Source organism: Numida meleagris, chromosome 14 (genome assembly GCF_002078875.1).
Source record: "Numida meleagris isolate 19003 breed g44 Domestic line chromosome 14, NumMel1.0, whole genome shotgun sequence".
In the NCBI taxonomy this organism is placed as follows: Eukaryota; Metazoa; Chordata; class Aves; order Galliformes; family Numididae; genus Numida; species Numida meleagris.
The window spans coordinates 6,249,309-6,270,812 of record NC_034422.1 but is presented as its reverse complement, the minus strand read 5'-3'; the positions used below and the strand labels follow the sequence as shown (position 1 = coordinate 6,270,812).

At 44.9% G+C, this 21,504-nt stretch overlaps 2 protein-coding genes across 8 annotated transcripts; one reads left to right on the top strand and one right to left on the bottom strand.

Moving 5' to 3' along the window:
* HVCN1 (hydrogen voltage gated channel 1) lies at nt 97–7,452 on the top strand. 5 transcript variants are annotated; one of them, XM_021412736.1, is made up of 6 exons: nt 97–2,047; nt 3,715–3,934; nt 4,113–4,217; nt 4,482–4,713; nt 6,650–6,762; nt 7,099–7,452. In XM_021412736.1, exons 2-6 carry the CDS (start codon nt 3,743–3,745, stop codon nt 7,162–7,164), a joined length of 708 nt encoding a protein of 235 aa, XP_021268411.1. In that variant the 5' UTR covers nt 97–2,047; nt 3,715–3,742; the 3' UTR covers nt 7,165–7,452. The 5 variants fall into 5 exon arrangements, with proteins under 5 accessions (XP_021268411.1, XP_021268412.1, XP_021268410.1 ...); XM_021412737.1 differs by lacking the exon at nt 97–2,047 and adding an exon at nt 2,077–2,703; XM_021412735.1 differs by lacking the exon at nt 97–2,047 and adding an exon at nt 2,759–2,855.
* Nucleotides 4,730–19,887, bottom strand: TCTN1 (tectonic family member 1). Of its 3 annotated transcripts, none has more exons than XM_021412711.1 (15): nt 19,673–19,887; nt 18,138–18,258; nt 16,566–16,696; nt 16,066–16,232; nt 15,585–15,672; nt 14,842–14,951; nt 12,905–12,925; nt 12,336–12,458; nt 11,343–11,468; nt 10,882–10,964; nt 10,396–10,536; nt 9,944–10,100; nt 9,087–9,212; nt 8,602–8,746; nt 4,730–5,157 (listed from the first exon to the last, which is right to left on the bottom strand). In XM_021412711.1, the coding sequence occupies exons 1-14, from the start codon at nt 19,827–19,829 to the stop codon at nt 8,603–8,605; spliced, it is 1,695 nt and encodes a 564-aa protein (XP_021268386.1). In that variant the 5' UTR covers nt 19,830–19,887; the 3' UTR covers nt 4,730–5,157; nt 8,602. The 3 variants fall into 3 exon arrangements, with proteins under 3 accessions (XP_021268386.1, XP_021268384.1, XP_021268385.1); XM_021412709.1 differs by lacking the exon at nt 4,730–5,157 and adding an exon at nt 7,393–8,216; XM_021412710.1 differs by lacking the exon at nt 4,730–5,157 and adding an exon at nt 7,393–7,981.

Sequence of the window (21,504 nt, the reverse complement as noted above, 5' to 3'; positions counted from 1 at the left end):
CTCCGTAATTCCGATTCAGGAAGTCTGTCTGTTTTACCTCTACTGTTACTTCACCGAGGCTTGGTACGCGTGCCAGCTAATGCAGTTTGCTACTGCAGGAAATAGGTGAGGTGCAGCGTGGGCAGCGAGCTGTCCTGCCCCGAGCAGGAGGGCACGGCTGGTTTGTATTCATCTCTCACCTACTCTTGTGTGCGTGGTGCAAGTACTGCAGGCTTGCAGTGGCTGACGGGCGGCTCGTTTGGAGTCAGGGCTGTGCGTGCTGCGGGCGCCCTGTGGGTCCGGTTATCGCTCAGCCTGTCACTGAAATGCCTGCCCCGGGCAAACCACCAGCTCTGGTCTGGCATCCTGCTGATGAATGAGTTTCTGTTCCTTTCTCCTGGAGTGAGCTGGACTTTGCTGATGAGAAAGCTTTGGGCAGGCCCCAGCTATTGATCTTCACATTTTTAAATGTACCGCTCAGCTAAACAGAAGCATTTTCCTACTCGGAAGATTTTGCTTTCTAAAACTAATTAATCAAATTACCTCTTTGTGAGCCTTAATCACCCTGTTAGATTAAGAGCCAGACTGCCTGGAAAAGGGCTTTCTCACAAACTTACTTTCACCTCTTAAATCACATTTGTGGTTTTCTTGATAGCTTTATCATTTTTCTACCGCCACGTAAAATAGTCGCATACATTGTTACTCATCTCGTTAATAGCAAACGTACAGAACCAGTTCTCACTTGACTTGGATCTAAAGGAATGCACTAACCCATCTCTGCAGCAGCCCTCATTAGCTCCCCAGCCATGCTGGGTGTCACACCTTTTTCCTATGACTTCTGTTCTGCCCTCAGATGTGGTTTCAGTGACACACATGCCTATTCTGGGCCTTGTTTTCTGCTTCACTGCATTCCCCAGCGCGGCAGCTGCTGGGCTGAAGGAAGTCCCAGTGCACGTCGTGGCGGTGGGGAGGTTCCTGCCTGCTGCCTTGTCCCTGGTTTGCTTTAGGGTTTGTCAGCCCTGAGTTGTTAAGTGAAGCTGCAGTACTGTGAAATGAAGAACAAAGCGTTCATTTTGCTTGCAGCGCGGTGCAGGACCGGCCCCAAAGGCGCTCAGACCACACAGGAGTTTCAGCGGCATCTGCCCCAGTGTACACGGTGTCCTTTGGATCCAAGTTTAATGCCTGAGCAATATTAATTGTTGAACGAGAAGTGGATCTAGGGAAGAGCTTTTGGGTGCAGCAGCATCAGGCTCCCGTGTCCTGCGAAGCAGCGGAAAGCGCACGGGCTGGGAGGGCTTTGGGGCGGGCGGGGCTGCAGTGCAGGTGCTGGAGCTGTGCTGAGCTCCCTCGCGCCGCTGGCTCACAGGGTTGTGCAAAGCGGTTCTTATTCAAAGCAGTGGCTTGCAGAACATGGCACTGAGCACGCTGTCCTCGGGGACCTTGGGGAGTGCAGGTCTTTTTCTTTGTAAGATGCAGCCCAAGCCCTTCTTCATTTCACTGTCCACTCTCTCTGCCTGTTCCGCTTTGGGTGCAGGTGGCCAGCGCTGAGCAGCACCGCACCTCCACCCGCAGCAGTGTAACAGCACGGAGGCTGCCGACCTCCTGCCCCAGGGCGCAGCGGTGCGGGGCTCCTGGCTCTGCCCCAGTACCCGCAGCCCAGGCACGCCGTCCTGACACTTCACCCCAGTGCAGGGAGGCTCATCCTGCAATTAACAGGATTGCAAGCATTGTTACTATAAAAAGATGTGTAGAAAACACCAAGTACGCTCATGGCATGTATTGAAGAGTGACTGCCTTCAGCAAATGGATTAAACAATAACCAACCGTGGAATGGTTTGAGTCGGGAGGGACCCCCAGAGCCCCCCTGGTCTGTAGGGCTCTCATGAGGACGCAGTCCCGAGCTGCTGCCTTCTTCCATTTGCTGATTGCATTGGTGTTTGGGGGTCAGCTGAGACCTAAATGCCTAAATGAGCTGGAAACGCCCAGGCTAAGGCTCCTCCTCCCTGCCCTGCTGCAGGCTCATACCTGTGCTGTTCTCTGCTCCTCGGTGCCCCGCTGATCTCAGCAAGTAGGTGCTTGGGGTGGGGGGTCTGGGGGCTCTGCAATGGGCACTGCCTGCACTGCTTCCCCTCACCCTGGGGAGTGGGCTGAGGACAGGAGTGTGTGCTTGGAGTAAGGCACCTGGAAACTCACGTTCCAGGAAAAGTGTTAGGCTCCCTGGGAGGAAATCCCTTCCGAGAAATAGGAAAAATGGAGCGAGAGCTTTTCCTTGGTGGAGCACTGGAAATATTTTGAGTTTATTGCAGAGGAGACTCCTCCCTGATCATTTTGCAGCTGAGTTTGCTCAGTGCACTTCCCAAAGCCGCTGTGCTTGGAAGATGGAGGGTTCCCAAAGTAGGGTCCCTAAAAATGGAGGTGGGTTAATCGTGGCCTTGTTTCTCAGGTTTACACCACTGTAATCCTCCTGATCCCGACCTCTGTCTGCTTCGTGGGACTGATCCGCGCCCCTCAGCAGCTGAGCTCTGATCTCAGCACTGGGGCTTCCCTCCCGTGCCCATCTGCGTGTTGGCTTCTTGCAAACTGAGCGCGCAGCTGATTTTACGAAAAGTTTAGGAAAACAAACAAAAAGCTAACGTCCATTGGGTGTATCCTCTTCCTGCAGCTCCCGCTAATGGACGTCCATCGGGGCCAAAGTGGGAAAAGAATGCTGCGAAAACGGAAAACGTCAGCACGAAGGGAGCGGGGCTCCGGGCTGGGGGGGCTCGGCGGGGCCGGGCCGGGGCAGTGGGGCCGCCCCCGGCCGGGACGGGAGAGGCGGGGCTGGGCCGGGAGCTCCGCAGCAGCGGGAGGGAGGCGGCGGCACTGGGACGTGCACGGTACCGGGGCTGCGCGGGCGGTGGGGGGCTCTGGATCGGCGGGGTCTGGACACGGCTTCTCAACCCGGGCCGAGGGTGAAGGCATTGCGCGGGCGCTCGTCTTCCTTTGGGTCTTGGCCCCGTGTTGGGAATGTGGCAGCTCCTGTTCGGTGTCAACAGGGTGGAGAGGTTGTGGTTGGGTTGTGTTGTTCCATGCCGCGGCGATGGCTCCGGACCCTGTGATCTGTCGCCCCTCAGCTTGGCAGCTTTGAGTGTAGGCCCATGCTGAGCTCCCAGCCAATTCTGGCCAGGAATGGATGGGGATGGGGATGCAGTCATCCGCCGGCAGCAGGACAGGATTTTCAGTGGGGCAAGAAGAGGAAGGGAGGACTGCGAAAGGGGAACGTGGGAGCAGACAGAGCTCCTCCCGCAGCCCTGTTCGATGTCAGGCCACATCCACGGGTTTGGGCTGGAGCTGGGAGCGATGTGAAGGACGGGAAGTCACAGCTGTTGTGACAGGGACCAGGAGGAGCTGAGCTGAGGCCGCCTGAAGGGCTGAGGGAAGGCTCTGGGTGTGCAGCGAGGATTGGTCTCAATAAGTGCTGGTGTTTTCCTCCTGTAACTGAAGTTTTGGCATGTTTGGAAGGAACCTGTTGAGGAAGAGCCTTGGAGTTCAGCAGCGCGTTGAGCCCTGGGAGGGTGGTGGGGGCTTGCACTGTGCCGTGGGTGGTGATGCAAAGCAAGCGGCTGCACCGTGTAGCAATTTCCCGTCCGCAGGCTTTGTTCTCAGAACGAAGCATCACGCTCCTGTCACGCTCATGGTGGTGAAACGGGAGATTTCGCATCCCCGGGGAGGTGACGCTCAGCTCTGGTCTCGCAGGCAGGGGATGCCCGCTTGATCCGGAGCCATGTCCCGGTACCTGAAACACTTCACGGTGGTGGGGGACGACCCCATACAGTGGAGCAACGATTATCAGAAATGGGAGGAAGAGGAGGAAGACAATGGGGAGAAGGACTCGGAGATCCAACTGGAGCCCTCCCGGGGCCGCGTCACCTTCCAAGATGTGATGAAGAAGCTCTTCAGTTCTCGCAGGTTTCAGGTGAGGCAGAGCAAGCGTAGGCATAAGGGGAACAAGGGCAAAGCTCAGCCTGAAGGCACCTGTGGGAACAGAAATGATGTGGGATCAGGTGCAGGGTGGGAGCTGAATGGTTTCCTATGGGCTCGTGCCCATTTCTGCACTGGGAGAGGAGAGGCTCACCTGAGTTCTTCTCCAACAGATTGTCATTGTCTTCTTGGTCATTGTGGATGCCTTGCTGGTCCTTGGGGAATTGCTGATGGACTTGAAGATCATCCATCCAGACAAATATCACATAGCCCCAAAGGTAAAACACAAGAAAGAATGAAGGGGAACTGCTGATTCCTTCTCTTTGGTGCTTCAGAGCCTGCCAGAGAGCTGACCAGGCCATGGTCTGTGTTTTCTCGGGCTCAGCAGAGCTGCACTGCGCTCACCGCCCTATTCCTGCTCTGGCTCAGCCAAGGTCTGCTGCAGAGCTCGACCAGAAGTGCCCTGGCAGAGGCACCCAGTCTGCCCCACACACACAGATGGAAGGGATTCCTAGCCCTAAACCTGCACTCTCTTTTCACAGGTTTTCCACTACCTCTCCCTTTCCATTCTCACCATCTTCCTGGTTGAGGTGGGGTTTAAAATCTTCGTTTATGGCCGGGAGTTCTTCCACCACAAGTTTGAAGTGCTGGACAGCATCGTCGTCGTCGTGTCGTTCATCCTCGACCTCGTCCTCCTCTTTCGGGAGCACGAGTTTGAAGCTGTGGGGCTCCTGATTCTGCTGCGGCTGTGGCGTGTGGCCAGGATCATCAACGGTACGTGACGCAGGCTGGGTTTGCTGCCCTCCTCTGAGTTATCTTGCATGTTCTTTCCCATCTCACAGAAAGAGCACAGGGTCCTGTTCTCTCACCAAACTGAGTTTTGCTGGAGCGTGACCTCTGCAAGGCTGTGATCTCTCCGGAGCAAATGCAACCCATTGCTCGTGTGGGTGCGATGCCTCGGTGATGGGCGTACAGCGGCACGTTCCCCTGCAAGCCACTGGAACGCTGTCCTTGCATCGCTCCCTCCTGAAGGGACGTGACGCACAGCGTGCTTTGCATGCTAGGATCCTCTTGGCAATGCTTTAGCAGGGAGCAAGGTGAACTGTACCAGCGTGGGTTTGACTGCTCCGCTGCGGCTCCGTCATCCCCCCCCTGGGGTGCTGCAGGGAACATCTTGATCTTCCGTTGGGTTTTTCTCATTGGGAGGCAAAGGATTTGCTGTGAAAAGAGGAATACAAGATGTTCCCGAATTAGACCTTTACTGTTGGAACTATAAACTGTGGTGAATAGTTGTAAATGCTGACATTTCTGAATTTGCCATGGCTGGAACCTTTTCCTATCTTCTAAGAAAACTCATTTTGTGATTTTGAAAAAATATACTGGCACTGAGCTTATCCCCAATCTCTGCGTGAAACCACAGCCCATATATAGTCCCAAGCCCTGTGCCTACAAATGCACTCCTGGCAGGTGCTCAGTGCTTGGTGTAAGTCCTGTGAGTCAGAGCAGAAGGAAAAGAGATCCTTTAGTGTCCATAACTGGCCCCTCTGCTGCCGTTCTGATGGGGATAACGTCCCTGGGGGCTGAGAGGAGGATGAGAGCAGCTTGAGACTCCTTGGGAGTGAAAATTGGAAAGAAACCGGCCTGGTGTGCAGATGCACAAGCCACAGGAGCTCGGTGTCTCTTAACGCACCATTTCAAGAGTAGAAAAACAGCACTGTGTTTGCAACGAAATCTTATCCTCAAGTGTTTCTGTTCCCACCCCAGGGCTGCTCGCCATGCCCACCTGCTTGGTGCTGTACTTGGAACCAAACCGCTGTGAGCGTTGGGTGCTGCAGTGCACAAGCACGGTTTGGTGCCTTCCGCCTCTGCTGGTTGGCAGAGACCGGGTTACAGCAGCCAGGAGCTGTTTGATGTTGTCAGTGCAAATAAGCAGCATCGCTCTTTTGTTTTTGGAGAAATGAACCCCAGAACTGCAGGCCTGCTGCCTGTAGCACTGGAAACACAGGCATGCACCTGTGTCTGAGTTACTGCATGTTGTTCTGTAAGCAGCCAAGGGAGCTGTCAGGTAGGGAGAACACACTGTTCTGGATGCTCTTACCAAGCAGGTTTTTGGTTTGTTTTAATTTGTGTCGTCCCGCCTCCCCCCACCTCCAAAAAGGCTGGGAAGAAACTGTCTTCACCATGGGGGTTGAGTTCATGTGTAATAGCCTAAAAATAATTTGGTTGAGAAGTGACACTTCTGCTCTAAGGGGAAACTGTGTGCCATTGCTGCTGGGTTGCACAAGGTGAAGCCGAAACCGTGCAGCCTGGCAGCAGCAATGCGCCTGGGGCTGAGCCGTGCGCTGCTGCTCCTGTGGGTCCTGTGATGGGAGCCCTGCTGGAATGCAGCCCCTCGCTGTACGAGGTGTTGCTTACATCCCCCCCAGGCTCTGCCGACGGACTGAATTCAAATTCAGGATTTGAATGACAGTTTGAGTGATTAATTCTGCTCTGAGGCCAGACTGCCTCTTCCCAGCAGAGCATCAGTATCCGAGTCCCTGGGGTGGCTCATTTAAAAACCTCCTCATTAAGAAAAGCACTTGGGAAAGGTGGTTTAAAGACGACAGAACCAGAGCTTGAGAGGAACAAGGTTAACTCCCTGTGTACCACTCGCCTCCTGCTAGTGGCTGTTTTACATTGTAAAATGAACCCACTGTGAATTGTTCCACAGGAATAATTTTATCAGTGAAGACCCGCTCTGAACAACAAGTGTCCAAGCTAAAGCAGGTGAACCTGAAACTCGCAACAAAGGTTGAACAACTTCAACACAGCTGCGTGGAGAAGGTAAGAGAACACTTTTAAATTAAACATGCTTTACCTACCAGCTGCTCCCAAGGACAAGCTGGCCTGGGATTCTTTTGCAAGCCTGTTGCTGTCGGCTTGGTTTCCTCATCAGCAAGTTGTGAGGCTGTGTCTGTGAGGAACCGCAGCCTTGCCTGTGCTTCCCTGAGCTGTTTCTGTCTCAAAGGAATGATGGCTACCTCTGTCCTACTTACGTTAGCCAGGTTGTCCTGTTTTCCTGCAGTGAGACACGTTTCAGCAATGGGAAGATCTGTAGGAATCTAGGAAACTACTTTAAAGTTAGAGGTGTGTGAACGAGATGACTTTTGTCTCCAACAGGAGCAAGAAATTGAGAGGCTTACTAAGATGTTAAAACAGCATGGACTCATCAGCCAGCAAACATAGGAGGCCAATTTTCCAAGGTGGGGAAGTCTGCCGTGGCAACTGCAGTGTTGAAACGTACCAGATTGACCTGAAAGGTTTTCCTCTCTGCCTGCTTTCTCTGGTATAGCGTTGACTGTAGATGTTTTCTGTTTGACCACACTTTGATTAGATCTTGGGATTGCAAAAACAGCTTTACTGGAAAATTAAACATGCGTACTCCCCGTAAACAGTGATTCCATAAGACCCTTGTACAGTTGTACAGACAAAACTGCAAAATAATTTAATAAAGACACAACTTTACAAGCTGTACATTCAGGAAGTACCGCTCATTTCAGGGAATGACCTTCTTCTGTGATAAGGTTCTTTGTTTGCAACATCTTGTAGAAACTTGCAGTAGCAGAGATAAGAATCCAGGCCTGGGAGGTCTTTTCTGTTTTTCTCACAGCTGACCGTTCATCACTACTACATCTCTTCTTTGCCAACCATTCTTTTCATATTGTTGGCTGATTCCTTTTCTGTTGCTGCTTGTGCCACTTCATTATTTATATAATGTTCCCTTCCAAAAATAATACCAGCATCCAACTTCTTTAGTTGACAATCAAATGAGCACCAAAATAGAGGCGAACGCATGCCACCTTATGTCAAACAATGCTTGATTCTCAACAGGAGATCTGAATTCTGATACTGTATTCTCTCATCTCTTCTTCCATTTAAGTGTTCATTTGCAGCCTGCTGGGCTACGAAGTCATCTGCTTCCACAGCTCATAAATCAACTCATTAAAAGAATTAGAATATGTAAGATGAGATCTAGGTGAGTGGACTGCTGGGAACGGTTAGACTCCAGGAAAAAAAGAAAAGAACATTAGGAAGCATATTCTAAAGGACTGGGCTGGTGTTTGAACACAATGTGAACTTCTTCAGGTACTAGCAGGTCCCTGGGGTATTTTATAGTTAAAGAGTGAGATTTGAGGAACTGGAATTTCAAAAGGTGTTGACTGCAGCAGGCATCTCCAATTGATTTCAGCCGCAGCCAGCTGGAAGGGTCACTGAGCTCTTCTGAAAGCATCACTTAACTGTTCACATTTTTTTTAAAAGAAATGTAATTAATTAGTGGTTTGGGGAAAATAGCTAGAAATATGTGGCTTATTCATCTATGGAAATAGATAAAGCGGAGGCCTTATCTAATGCCACATGATTACTTTAATTAACAATTAGCTCTGCTGTTCACAGAATAATGAAGCCTGGTTTCCTGTGGAGCTGCGATCCTTCCCCTTCTGCCTGCTTGCAGTGGGGCAGGTCGCTTGGTCTGGGGCTAGCTCAGAGTGCCCAGCTGCTGGCTGGATGTGTGCTGACTGGCCAGCTGCAGCCACCAACACGTTCATGCTGCAACATTTTTTCCTCCCAGCAGAAGCAGGAATGGGCTTTTTATCTTTTTTTTTTTTTTTCTTGGACACTTACCTTAGACAAATGGGAAGAAAAAGTCATGGGGTAACTTGGCATTAATGGTGGGCCAAGCTTTATAGCCTGGCTCTGCAGGTGAAGAAATATCAGAGAAAACAACAGAACTCGTTATAGGAATAGTCCTTTCTCTTCCCAAAGGAAGCTGCAATGAAAATACAAATGGGCATTAGCCTCACTCTTCTCCTTGTATGACTGCTTTGTTTAAACTGGATTCTGTTTTTTGCTGTTATTTGTAATAAGATTTTTCCATGTATAGTTCCACACTTCTTTTCATGGCTGATGTATAAATTTTTACTGAAGTACGCTTTGGCAAGCAGCCCACAGTCGTGTTTGACTTGGAACAGAAACTGCTGGGTACAATACATTCTGATATAAAGTGTTATCTTCAGATAAAGAGATTAACCAGGTCACTGTTGTACAGCTGATACCTAAGCAAAACAAGCCGTTCTTTTTATCTGAAATCCTGTAATTTAATTACATACCTGCTTCAGTGCCGTAGTAGTGGTTGTTGCTGTAACATTTACTATTCTGGCTTGTGGATTGACGAGGGATCCATATTTAGTCCACTTCACTTCCATTTCAAGCGCTACTGGTATTTGGCAGGAGCTCTGAAAAGCGTTAGAAATCCTCTCATTGTCTGAGTTGTACAGGCGTAATTGCATTACTTATTCATCTTATTAGATGGGCAGAATGCCCCCCAGAAGGCTCACCCCAGGTGGTTAGCAGAGCAGCTCAGCCATGCCTGTGCCCCGCACTGCCGCCGGCGCAGGCAGCACAGCCTTGGCTTGGGGGTGTCCCTGAAGTTTCTCCATAGGTGACAAACCGACTTTATAAGTGCACTTCAGGCAGGGCTGTTCTACATGAGCAGTGCAGGACTTTGGCTCTTAATGACAGTGCTGAGTTGGCTGTTTTCACCAAGAAGGCTTTCCTAATAGCGATGGCGTTTTGCTAATGCTGTTTGGACAGTAGAAGATCCTTAACTCTGCCAGGGCAGAATTTTGAAGTGTACAACCTTAAATATTTCCAGATTATTTCCTTTTTAACTGTCATGTTTCTGTTTATAGAAATCATTCTGTTTAGCTGCAGAAAAACATGCAAAAAACTACAGAAGCTGTAATTGAGGAGGTATTGTCATTCAGCCCACTCAAAGCAGCACAAATGCTCTCTTTACAGCAAGAGTGAAATATTTCTTGTTTCTGAATATTCCAGAGGAACTGTCCTCCAATTTTTTTTTTCTGCAATTTTTTCCTGTAGGTCTGAGAAACCTAAGCTGAGTACAGGTTCAGATCCCAGAACAGGCGATAGAAAGAGCGATAGTGGGGGGAGAGTTCATCTTCACCTGTTCTGAGGTGTGGAGGTGAGTTATTGGCACCCAGTCACGCACATCCTGGGCTTGAGAATTTCCAAATGAGGCCACATACTCAGGAAAGCTTTGTCCCATCAGTAAATCTCGGAGGGCCTGAGCCAAGGTCTGGCAATTCATAGCTGCTGTAATTCTTCCAGTGGGGAAAGAAAGAAAAAAAAATATATTAAAGCAAAATCAATTGGTTTGGCACAGAAGTAATTTCTCCTTGCTGTCATGCACTGTTTGAGCCTTCCGGCTAAAGTTGCTAATGTGCACAATCTTTCCAAGAGAAAGACCATTGTTAATTAAATGATATTTCTTATAATTAAATATTCTATTCCCAATACTCTTACAGCAGTATGAATGTCCCAGGATGTGAACAGATCCTAATGGAAAGGGTTGTCATGGGGCTAAAAGCACTGAATCAAAAATAAAAGTCCTCTTACCGTAACTTACAGCCTGATATCATGTTGTAACCAAATAAAACTGGGGTTCTGGCTTCCTGTGCTGTGAGACAATCCTGGTTGGCTGTACTTTGCAGAATAGTGAGCTGACCGTATTTGTTAGTATTCTGAATGATGCCTGATGTAACACACAGTTAAAGGGAAATTCGATACTTGTGGATTATGAAGAAAGAATCTGTAGTCAGATCCTTCCGATTCATCTAAAAATGCTGTAGGAACTCCAGACTCCTCTTAAAGCATGAAGAAGCACTAGAGCGTGCAACAAAGATCTGAATCTACCTCACTAAGCAGTTCCAGGAGACTGCAGTGAAGACTGAGACATTCGTCACTTCTAGAACATAGGCAAAAAGCATACATTTACTTTCCATAAAGAACAGATAGAATGCATAGGGTGTCCATGCTAGAAAGTCTCTGTGAAGTTGCTCCAGAACAAGTGTTGAAAGCAGAATTGCAATGGGGAAAGGATATCCTTGTGGCTTGAAGCCTGCTCTTACAGCCAGTCCAACAACATAACCAGGATTACCACTGAAAGGAACTGGATTTGTATTTACCTGCAACACAAATTTATAGTATTACTTCTTATCTTGTACTGAAATAGTTGGAAAAGGCTGAAACGTTTCAGTGTTCTTCCAGTTATTAACTGCCTTGAGCAGTAGTAAAGCTTCTCTATAAGATTATAGCAATTCTCTGATCTTGGGAGGGCTTTGCTTTCGCTGGGTACACTTGTACAGAGCAACAAGATGAGTCTTCTAAACATCAAAAACAGACTTTGGAGGCCCTTAATGCCCAGTTCTGAAATGCTGCCTCATCTGTGTAGTCAGGACAAGTTACATTTTACCTTGCTGCTAACAATTGTTCTGATTCAAGTTTAATAAGTTTTGTAATTAAATGTCTTTCAGCAAGTCATCCATAACATCTCTAGCAGTTACCTGAGTAAAGCTGATTTCAAAGCTCTGTTGTATTGAAAGTGCTTCTTTGTTAACTGCTCCCAAGACAAAAGAAGCAGCTGCTTCTATTATTTCTCCTGTGTCTGTGTATGTAACATGATAACTCACCTGAAAATGAAACATTTTAGATATTCATTAGAACAAGTAGATAAGAGTATGGGACTAAAATAAAGGAATTTAAAACTATGTAAGTATAGTTTTCCTTTTCCTTGCTTAAGAAACACTCAACTACATTGTAGAGATGTATTGTATCCTCAGCTGCAGTAAGGATGAGCCCAGAAAATAGAAGAAACTGAACAGGAACTTTCCTCTTACAATTAAGAAGCATGTGTTGAAAAAACTGCTTATTTATTCTATTTTGCCCATCGTTTCTGACCTGACAAGAAAGATAGTTTTAAGACCAAGAAAAAAGCTGTAGTTTGATCTGACAGACAGAAATATAACATTTGCAAAGAAGTTAGCAGCCACATCAGCGTATTTAGGTGTAAAGGACATGATTGTTACCAAATCAAGCCACTGATTCGCAAGGTTCAGAAACAGATCTAGGTTTGGAGCCTCTTCAAAACTGACTTCATAAACTTCTTCTAGGTGTAATCCTAATATTCATCTACTTAAGCTAAAAAGATAATTTGCACTGTGTATTCCTCTGTCTCTGCTACCATTGTGTCTTAAGTCACCCAAGGATAATGTGGATTCTGAACTCATTTATTGTCCATAATGTCATATATGTATGGCAATAATAAAAAGATTTAATCTTGACTGCACCTTATGTTGCATATTGTCATTATTTTGTTGCAAAATGTACTCTTTTATCCTACAGCCAGTGTTTCTCTTGTGATAGTAGCTTTGGAGATGTCACAACATACGGAAACAGCAGGGCCTCTCTCACGTCTTTGTAAGTTGTGAATCAGAAATTATTTGATGCACGCATGTTTTCCATTAAACAAAAGAGGGAAAAGGAAATGTCATACCTACCCCAAGAACTATATTTATGCATAGTTCATCTGAAATCATAGGGTGCCTGATGACATTGCTGCTAAGTAAAGTCCGCATTCCATTCAGAGACTGGACAACAATGGACCGGACAGTGATATTAACCTGAAAAAAATTCATGTTATTTCTGAATATTATGCATCATTATTTTTGGATTTTTCTGTATCATTATCTTTGTGACTCTTCAGAAGTTCTATTCTGCAGGGACAGCAGTCAGTAGTCCTCTGAGCAAATGTATTGCTGAAGTTAAACTAAAAAAGCAAATAAAATTAGCTAATAGTTTTGTGTCGGGGCACTACGTCGGATTGAAGTGTCTGCAGATAGCGTATTATCTTGTTGGTAGCACGTTATCTTGGAGCTGCTAAGTATCATTACTGAATAAAAACCTCAGCATTTTTGTCCTAAGGCACGTGTAGGGGATTTTTGCTTTATTTTTTCTCTAAAGTGTAAGGCTAAAGTCACTGTTCTGATGAAGTCAGTGAAAAATTCCCACTGACTATAATAGAGTAAGAAGTTTACCCCCACCAGTTCCAAGTTAGAAAGATACTTACCATCTGACTTGATTTAGGCACCTAGAGGAGAATAAAAACAATTTCAAACAATAGCGCAGGCAGAACTATTACAAGCAACAGTTAAGTAAAGCAGTTAAGGTTTAATTGCTTTGCCTGTTTAATTCCCTATCATTACAGCGATTTTTGAATAGTGAAAGTCATTGGATACACACTTCTGTATCTAGGTAGTGTGAAAATAACTGCTATTTGTGGCTAGTAGGCAAAATGTTACAGTTCAATGCTCTTCTTCACCTGGCAGCAACTGGAAAGTTTCTTAGTGACTTCCAGCAGTTTTCCGCCAGGCTGAGCTTTGACTGCACTCCTAACAAACATGCAAGGCATTCAGTAAGCACTAGACAAATCTAGTATTTCCCTCTGACACTCTTTGCAACTCAGAACTAGCACTGAAAAAGTTCACTTGCATCAGAAAGGAGAACGGCATCTCAGTTTGGCGTTACTATTGCTGTGCATCATTTTGTTGCTCCTACTCAGGGTGTTAGAAAACATTCTTCCTATTACAGATCTGTGCAGTAACATTTGTACCCCTCTGTCATTACAAGTGCGTGGTTACACATAGTTACCCTGGGGGAAAATTTCCACCAAATTTTCACAGAAAAGCAGAAATGTCTGACCCAGGTCAACAATCACGGCTGCAAAATACTCACACAGAACACCATCTTGTTAAAGATTTTACTTTCTTGATTTCCCAATAGTCCTTGCTTCACATCTTTGGGAAGAGACCAAAAATTTGCCTCTGATCATGAAGCAAGTTCTGCAGAATTATGACAGGACACTGAGGCAGCCAGCTTATCTAACATTATGGCAGAGAACACACTGCTACGAGCTGGAGACCTGAAGGTGATGTAGATAAAGTCTGTCACACACTGTCACATATTGATCTCAATGTCCTGAGGTACAAGCTCTGCTATCACAATCAGTTGTATGAATACAAGGTCTTGTAAAGGCTAGACTTTTCCTTCAGGAAAGCACGCTGTTTCTGACTAGGGTAGAGGAAATGATCACAGCTCCTAAAATTCTATTATCTGCAACTGGAATGAGGGATTGTGTTCCTGTAGGTCACTGGCAGAAAGAAGTTCGAGCCCCATCACTGCCTTGCACTGGCCTCATCTTGAAAGCAGCCAGGGAGCCACACGAAGCAGGCAGCAGTGCTTTGCTTTGGCAGCTACACAATACAAACTAGCCACAGTGTGAAGCATGACAATATTATCAGTATCATGATAGAGGGTTTCAAACATTCCAAAGGCCTCTTGGGTCTGTTGGACAAGCCAGGGTGGAGTGCAAGAATTAACTGCAACAAGTATCAAGGCCTTCATATCACTCAAGCTGCCCAGACTGGCACTGAGTGTGAGCTCCTAATGTTGTGGTTTTCTGAAAGGAACAGTTGTGTGAGTCCTCTCACCAAAGGCTCCCAGCCTCCCCAGGATGATGATTTTGACATTTCTTTTGCCAGCAGCTCCACCTGCTGGCACTGAAAGGGTTCCCTGCTCTGCCCTCTGAACAACCCCAAAACACAATAATTTTTCTGTTTTCACGTCCCATCTTCAGAATGGGAGCTGCCTACAGACCAGCTGTATTGTCCACTTGGCCTCCTCTAGTATTCCTCAGCATTTGCACAGGGGACTTCTGTATAAATATGAATCTCCTGTTCAAAAAAGCATGAAAACGTAACCTTAGCTTTGAAAAACAGCTACAGACTGGATTTGGCAGTAGGCTGGATATGAACAAGCTCGCTCTCAGAGGAGTAAAAGGTCACATTCCATGAGGAGAATAACGAAGGCCTTGCACATGTGTGCAGTAACTCTATATTAACATCATTATTAAAAACTGAAGAGGATTCAACCTTACTCAATTCTGGAAATGCAAAACAATATGTCATATGGACAGTCAGCCATATGATGCTTTCAAATCATACTTACTGCTAAGATGCTGGAGTTGATATAAAACAGCATACTAACTGCTTGAATGTTGCCACAGCTTTCCACACTGATTGATCGAATGCATTTTGTAGCCTGGTGTATTAAGAACCCTGGAAAAGAGTCACAAAGTACTGCTGAAGGAAATTAAAGAGTAATTATGAAAAACACAAATAAAAAACTGTAGAAGAACATACTGAACAATAACAACAAGTCTTGGAAAATGCAACCTTCTTTTTTGTTGTTGTTATCCTTTACAGACTTTCAGGAAACCGTGAAAGTTTAAAATGTAGGGTTCAAGTCTGCAAGTCTGACTGCAGTTGCATTCTAACTGTGAAAGGAACCTCACTCTGTTAATGAGATGTCTTAAAGAGGTTGCCCAGTTAGGTCATGCTTTATGCAACACCTTCTGCTCTCATGGTGTCACCCTTGTACTATTTTACTGTATCAATTAAATCAATTATTAAATCAACCATGTTTTACTGTTGGATAAACAGCACATTAAAAAGAGATACCAACCAAGGATTCCCATATCTAACTCTTAATGTCTAACCTAGCAGCAATACAACTTCCAACCTATGTCTAAAAAAACCTCCATAGACTCAGAAGATATCTGAAAAACATTGGTTCACAAATCTTCATCTGAATTTACACTGGCACGTGTGATAGTTTACTGACTGATTAAGCTTAAGTTAGAACAGAATATTCCACTGCAAATAAATTGGAATTCAAATGCATTTTCCAACCTGCAGGGTTTGCATCAGAGCACCAAGAGGAGACAACGGGACTGGGCAGCCTGAGAAATGCATCCACCGTCTGTATAGGAACACCATACTGCCAAACAGAATGACATATTCAAATATATTGGTGTATTTTGGTTCATGGAAAGTTTTAGAGCATTTGCATGAACAGCAAATCTATATAGCAGAAGTTCTTTTTTCCATTACATCTGTCCACACCACATACCACTTTGCGCTTCAATTCTTAAGCAACCGCTAACAGCTTTCTTTGTTCACAACAGCAGAACAGCTCGTTATTTTTCTCAGACCTCGAAAGTCTAGTTCATTTCTGAAGAAAGCTAATACAACACTACACACTTCTTTTTACATTTCTAGTTTAAAAGTTTTTCTTTTACAGTATAGTGATTTTTTACAAGCAAATGCAAACAATGTCCACTTGCTCTTTTACGAAGCAATTTAATACTAATTGAATCCTACTATGATATACCTCATATCTGTAAGTTTCATTTGCATCAGAAGGATCTGAAGCATCTGAGCTCATACTCCAGCTGTCAGGCTCAGCACTGAAAGTAGCACTTCCAAACTTTTTAAGCAGTTGATCAAAATTTTCAGCAGTAGGTATTTCAGGGGAACTAAAGGAGAGTGCTTGTTCATCTGCCAAAACATTTTAAAGAATGAGATGACTTTTAGGATTATTTTTTTTAAGGAAAATGTCACTTTTCAACTTCTGATTTGCCAACAGAAAGAAAAAATAGATGAAAATTGTTAATTAAGCTTGGTTAGAGCCAGGAACATACTTTCAACAGAGAAGACTTTGAGTATTGAGATAGTTTCACACATAAAAGTATTACAACATAAAGACTGTGAGCACACAGAATAATCAGTTTTCTCACAGGTTTAATTATTGCTAATTTTAGTCTATTTTCGCAGTAGAGAGCTTATAAAAACAGATGTCTAATGCTTAATATTGGCAATAACACTACTTACAGTTTGTAGCATGAATGCAGAAAACACTGGGATTGACGTGGTCAACTAATTTAAATACTCTTTCTGGTGGATTTGCTTCAGTATCAAGTGAATATATAGCAGCTTTCTGACTACAAAGACGGCTGTCACCTCTGCAAATAATAACAAAAAAATCAGTGATCCACTAGAAATTAGTACTGACCATATTTTAAAGTTCTCTTTGTGTTCTGAGGCAGCAAATGGGTAATTAGGTGGAGTTAAAGCAGTCAATGGCAGATACTAAGAAGTGAAACAGCTTTTAGAAATGACCTTTTAAGCATGGAGCTAAACTTATCCATGAGGTGAAGCACTGGTTATTAGGATCATATCCTGTATCAAACACCCTTTTTCCTCAGTGTTTCAGATACCATATATATATACCATATATAACCTCTCACCTGTGATCAGTCAAAGTCCATTCAATGATTACCACAATTACACAAACGTATATAAATCCATGTAAATAATGCAAATAATGAGATCCACAATACTTGCAGTCATAGGAAATTTCGTGCAAAATGAACATTTTATAGAAAAGAGTTTTTGGGGACAACTACAACTTCATTTTATGCACTTCTAGTTGACAAAGACAGAACAGTCACCTGAGACAATTTAACTGTCATTCAGGAAGGCGTTGATTAGACCTTTCTGATATATCTAAATATCTATAAATGGGTAGCAGTAGTCATTATGTGCAAGAACAATAAGAAATGGCAGTCTGGGATGACTGCTAATTCAAATTTCAAAGCACCAAGAATAAACCCCAGCATTCAGATTGGCATAATTTATGCAGAAGGTGGGTTGAAGTGCTGTACTTATTGTTCTGAGAAGTCACCAAGAGATTTTACATTAAGATAATAAAGTGAGCTTTCATAACTCCTTTTTGGGAGAATGAAATTGAGTAAAGGTGTTTTTGGATAAACTGTAAATAGCAAGGAAATAACTATCAGTGTTACTTTATGCATATAATGTTACATTTCACTGTTTGTAAAGTGACAGACTGGCAGCGAGGCAGCAGGCTGGGACCATTGACTTGTAAAACTAGGATCAGAGCAATGCTCACACTATTTTATTAAGCCCCGAATTGATCATGTTTCTAGATGATATTGTAAACCTCAATTAGAGGTTACTGAGAAGCTGCTGCTGGATTATGGAGGTGGCCAGATGGTTGCATAGCATCACCTTTCCTAAATTCCAGACACCAATGAAAGTCTGAAGATACATTCTTCTTCCCCCAACACAAGGTGTCATCAGTTAAGCACCCACACACAGTAGGACAGTACAACAGGAAAAAAAAAAAAAAAGCAAGAAGCATGAATTTAGGAAAGAGAGAATAAGAAACTGGGCTGGGAGGTCAATTTGCTGTTCTGCCTGGTTGGGACCAAAAGTTTACAGGCCTAGTGCTGCAGGGATTGGTGAAAGGGTAGGGAGGGGTTAGCACGGCAGGGGAGGAGAGTGGTTAGGAATCTGTAAGAGGAGAAAAAAGAGATCATACAAATGCATGCAACAACTAAAACTGAATTTTGTATTTCAGATAGCTGTTTATTCACTTACGTGACAATAGGAACTGAACATGTAGTAAAGAGACTGAAATCTGCTTCACTGCAGTCAGGGTCACAACAGCAATTTACATCACACTGTGCCACCAAAAGATCACAAACACACAGCTTGGCAACTGGAGAAAAGATTTAAATTAGAATTAGGACTGGAACTTTACACACAACAGCATGTTCCCTAACACTTTCAATTTTCACCTCGCCTTATTTTTGACAATGGTCAAAAGTCTATATCCAAATTCATGCTGGCTTTTTTGTGGTTTTTTCTTTTTTTCTCCAGGTCATTTTTAAAAGCTCTTTTCTGACAGTTAGCAGATCTGTTAGGAGCAAATAACAAAACCAAGAGCATACCAGAATGTGACACTTTTTTTCACTATGAAATTGAAAAAAGCAACTGGAGTTTACAGGAATTTCTAAGGTATGAAGGTATGAAACTGGGTCCTGCACAAGGAAAAAGATATAAACAAGGCAGTGATACTATGTTTATCTGTTTGTTACAAGGTAGTGAAATTATGTTTATCTGTTTGTTTCATGTACTTGGAAGAAAAAAAAAACACAACCACAACAAGATCAGTGGTTTATAAGTATTGAGAATGTCCCAGGATGCAGAAATACATTTCCTTGATGTGCCAATGTAACCAGAGTTGACCTCCTTTCTTTCCCTCTTAGATACTGTGAAATATTGTAATAATACAGAAAAAAATTTCTAGCAATACTGTAAACGATCTATATAAAATAAGTTTGGCAGCTTCTTAAAACACTCTTAGGTTTTCCAGTTTACACATGCAAAGAATAGATATTTTACTGAGCTGCTGTTGAGAGCTGCTGTTCCGTAACAAACTTAAGAATAGCATAGACTCTGCAGGCAAGACTTTAAGAGAACTCTTGCTTTCAAAACTATCCTTCTTTTATTTCTGCTTGACTATTTCCCATTTCTCCAGGGCCTCCTGAATACTCTCTGACCATCTGAACAGTATCCACGCCGTTTCCAGAATCTCTGAGGTGTGATTGTTCTGTCAGCTGAGTTTTGCTGGAACCCTTAGCTCACCTTGTCAACAAGAGCAGTTTGAACACAGACAATGAGATTGTAAGTTTCTATCTTCAACACAGGGGACTTAAAGCTCTTTTCCCTAAGGAGGCATGTACTGGGACAACGTGTTTAATTTGACAGATAACTGAGGGAAACTGAGCTGGTGACAACTACACTGGGAAATGAAAAGTTAAATAAAAGTCTACCTTCCAATTAGAATACAGCGGGAAACACTTTCTGACAGCACAATGGCAAACATTTGTGAGCTGTGTCATCATACCACTGTATATTCACAGAATCAGGACTGGATTTGAAGTTTTGGGGCAAACTGGTGTGCTGTGGCAATAACATCAGGAGAGAGAAGCAGGGCAGTTGCCTCGCAGTCTTGTCCTAGATAGAGGAGGCCCAAGGGCCCAGCAGCGAGCGGAAGCCCTCATGAGGCCCTGAGCAGGACCCCCGTCGGACAGGGCGCCGCGCAGCTCCCCGCCCCACCCGGCACCCACCGTCCGTGAGCGGGGCCGGCCTGCTGCGAGCCTGCTCCCAGGCAGTTGCACGGGTCTTCGATGGCGCCTCTGGGCTGGATGGGAACTCGGTGCTGGACTCGGCTGACCGGAGCGGCGACAAGAAAAGAAGCAGGCCAAGCCTCAGCGCCGCCGCCATGACGGCTGCTGCTAGGCCGCCCCTAGCAACGGCCTAGGCCTCCCTTAGCAACGGCGCTGTTGCCAGGGAGCGCGGAGCGTGATGGGAAACAGCGCCCCCCTGCGGCTGCGGGGCATCGCGGGAAGCGGCGCTCTGCGGCTGTGACGTCATGAGGGGCCGTGAGGGGAGGTGTAGGGGATGGCAGGTCTTGAACTATAAAATCCCGTGTTTAGCGTATTTTTGCAGCTTTATTTCTAATGATGCGTGCTTCTTTAGCTTCTAAAGTTTATTAGTTTCTTTTTCTTGGATCCTTCAAGTTGTCAGTGCTCTGAAGTATTGAGAATGGTACTGGTGGGCCCCTTCCAGCTCAGAGTGTTTTACGGTTAGTAATCTTGTGGCGCAGGCGGATGATTTTGTATCAGTTTGACAGTTGAAAAAACTGAGCTTGAGTTACACAAACGCCCGAAGTTCCTCAGGGTTCCCTCAGAAATGCCAGCCTCCAGGCTTTGCTTCCAACCCAGAGCCTTACTTGCTTGGACTGGCAGCCTCGTAGGGAGTGGGGCTCAGGGCGGGTTTGGGTGTGCTGCTCTGAATACTGTGGCCTCTTCTTCGGCCCTGCTTCGCAAAGCAGGTGACACAGGATGTGGGATTTAGCTGAGGGTCTGTTTGTAGCTAATGGGGTTAGAAGAACTCCAGCTTTAAGAATCAGGTGGCTTTAGGTAGACCTGAAGGAAAGGAGACTCGTTTTCCTGCCTGCTGAAAGGCAGGTGAAGCTCTTTTCCTTCTTCACAGTTGAGTGAAGTTTCCGCATCCTTTTGCTGAAGGGAAATTAAAATAGATTTTGAAGCTTTAATTCTAACTGCCATGTTTGTCCTGCCTTCAGGAAGGAAGAATCTGACCATGTGGCTGCTTTCTTTCCTGTGCTGTCAGGTGTTAAAGATCAAGCATCTCTTTGGGTGAGTCCGATTTAGGGGCTTACAACCCCTTGAAATTCCTTGAGCGATCTGCTCCCACCTACCACACGTAGTCAGGTAACAAGTGTACAGGTGTTTCTCCTACCTATAAGCCTTGCAAATTTTGAAACTTGGAATTTAGTTTGTTGTCTTAGAGGGAAATTGGTGGCTTATTGTTTATCATCGCTTGTTCAACGTTATCATCAGATGAGGTAATTAATAACGAATCACCCCCAGTTATCTACACTTATTTTATGGATTTAAAATGAGTAAGAAGAGCTGTTCATAATGCACGAGGGAAAATATAATTTAATACATTACTTTTGCATACAGAAGAAGTTTGTAAAGCTGATTGTGCACAGAGGACCAGAGTCCTGGATGAACCACAAGCCTTGCCGAAATCTCTGGGTATAAGAGGGACCATTTGAAAAACTCTACTAACACACAAAAAAAATCCATCATTGTGTTAGACTTCTAAAGCAGGTTCCAAAAAGCAAAACCCCATAGTGTGTAGGATGAGATCAGGACATGAATAAATAATGCATGTCCTCCAACAGAGAGATTTTAATTTATCCATCAACATGAATTAATTAATAATTTAAAAGGGCACTATGATACCCATGTGGGAATTCCTATGAAATGAAAATTCAAGCAGTTTAAACTGCAGTATATTGCTCTCTATTAAAAAACATGTTAAGGGATTTACTGTATTACTGTTTTACTTTAAGCAGCAAGGTTTTGAT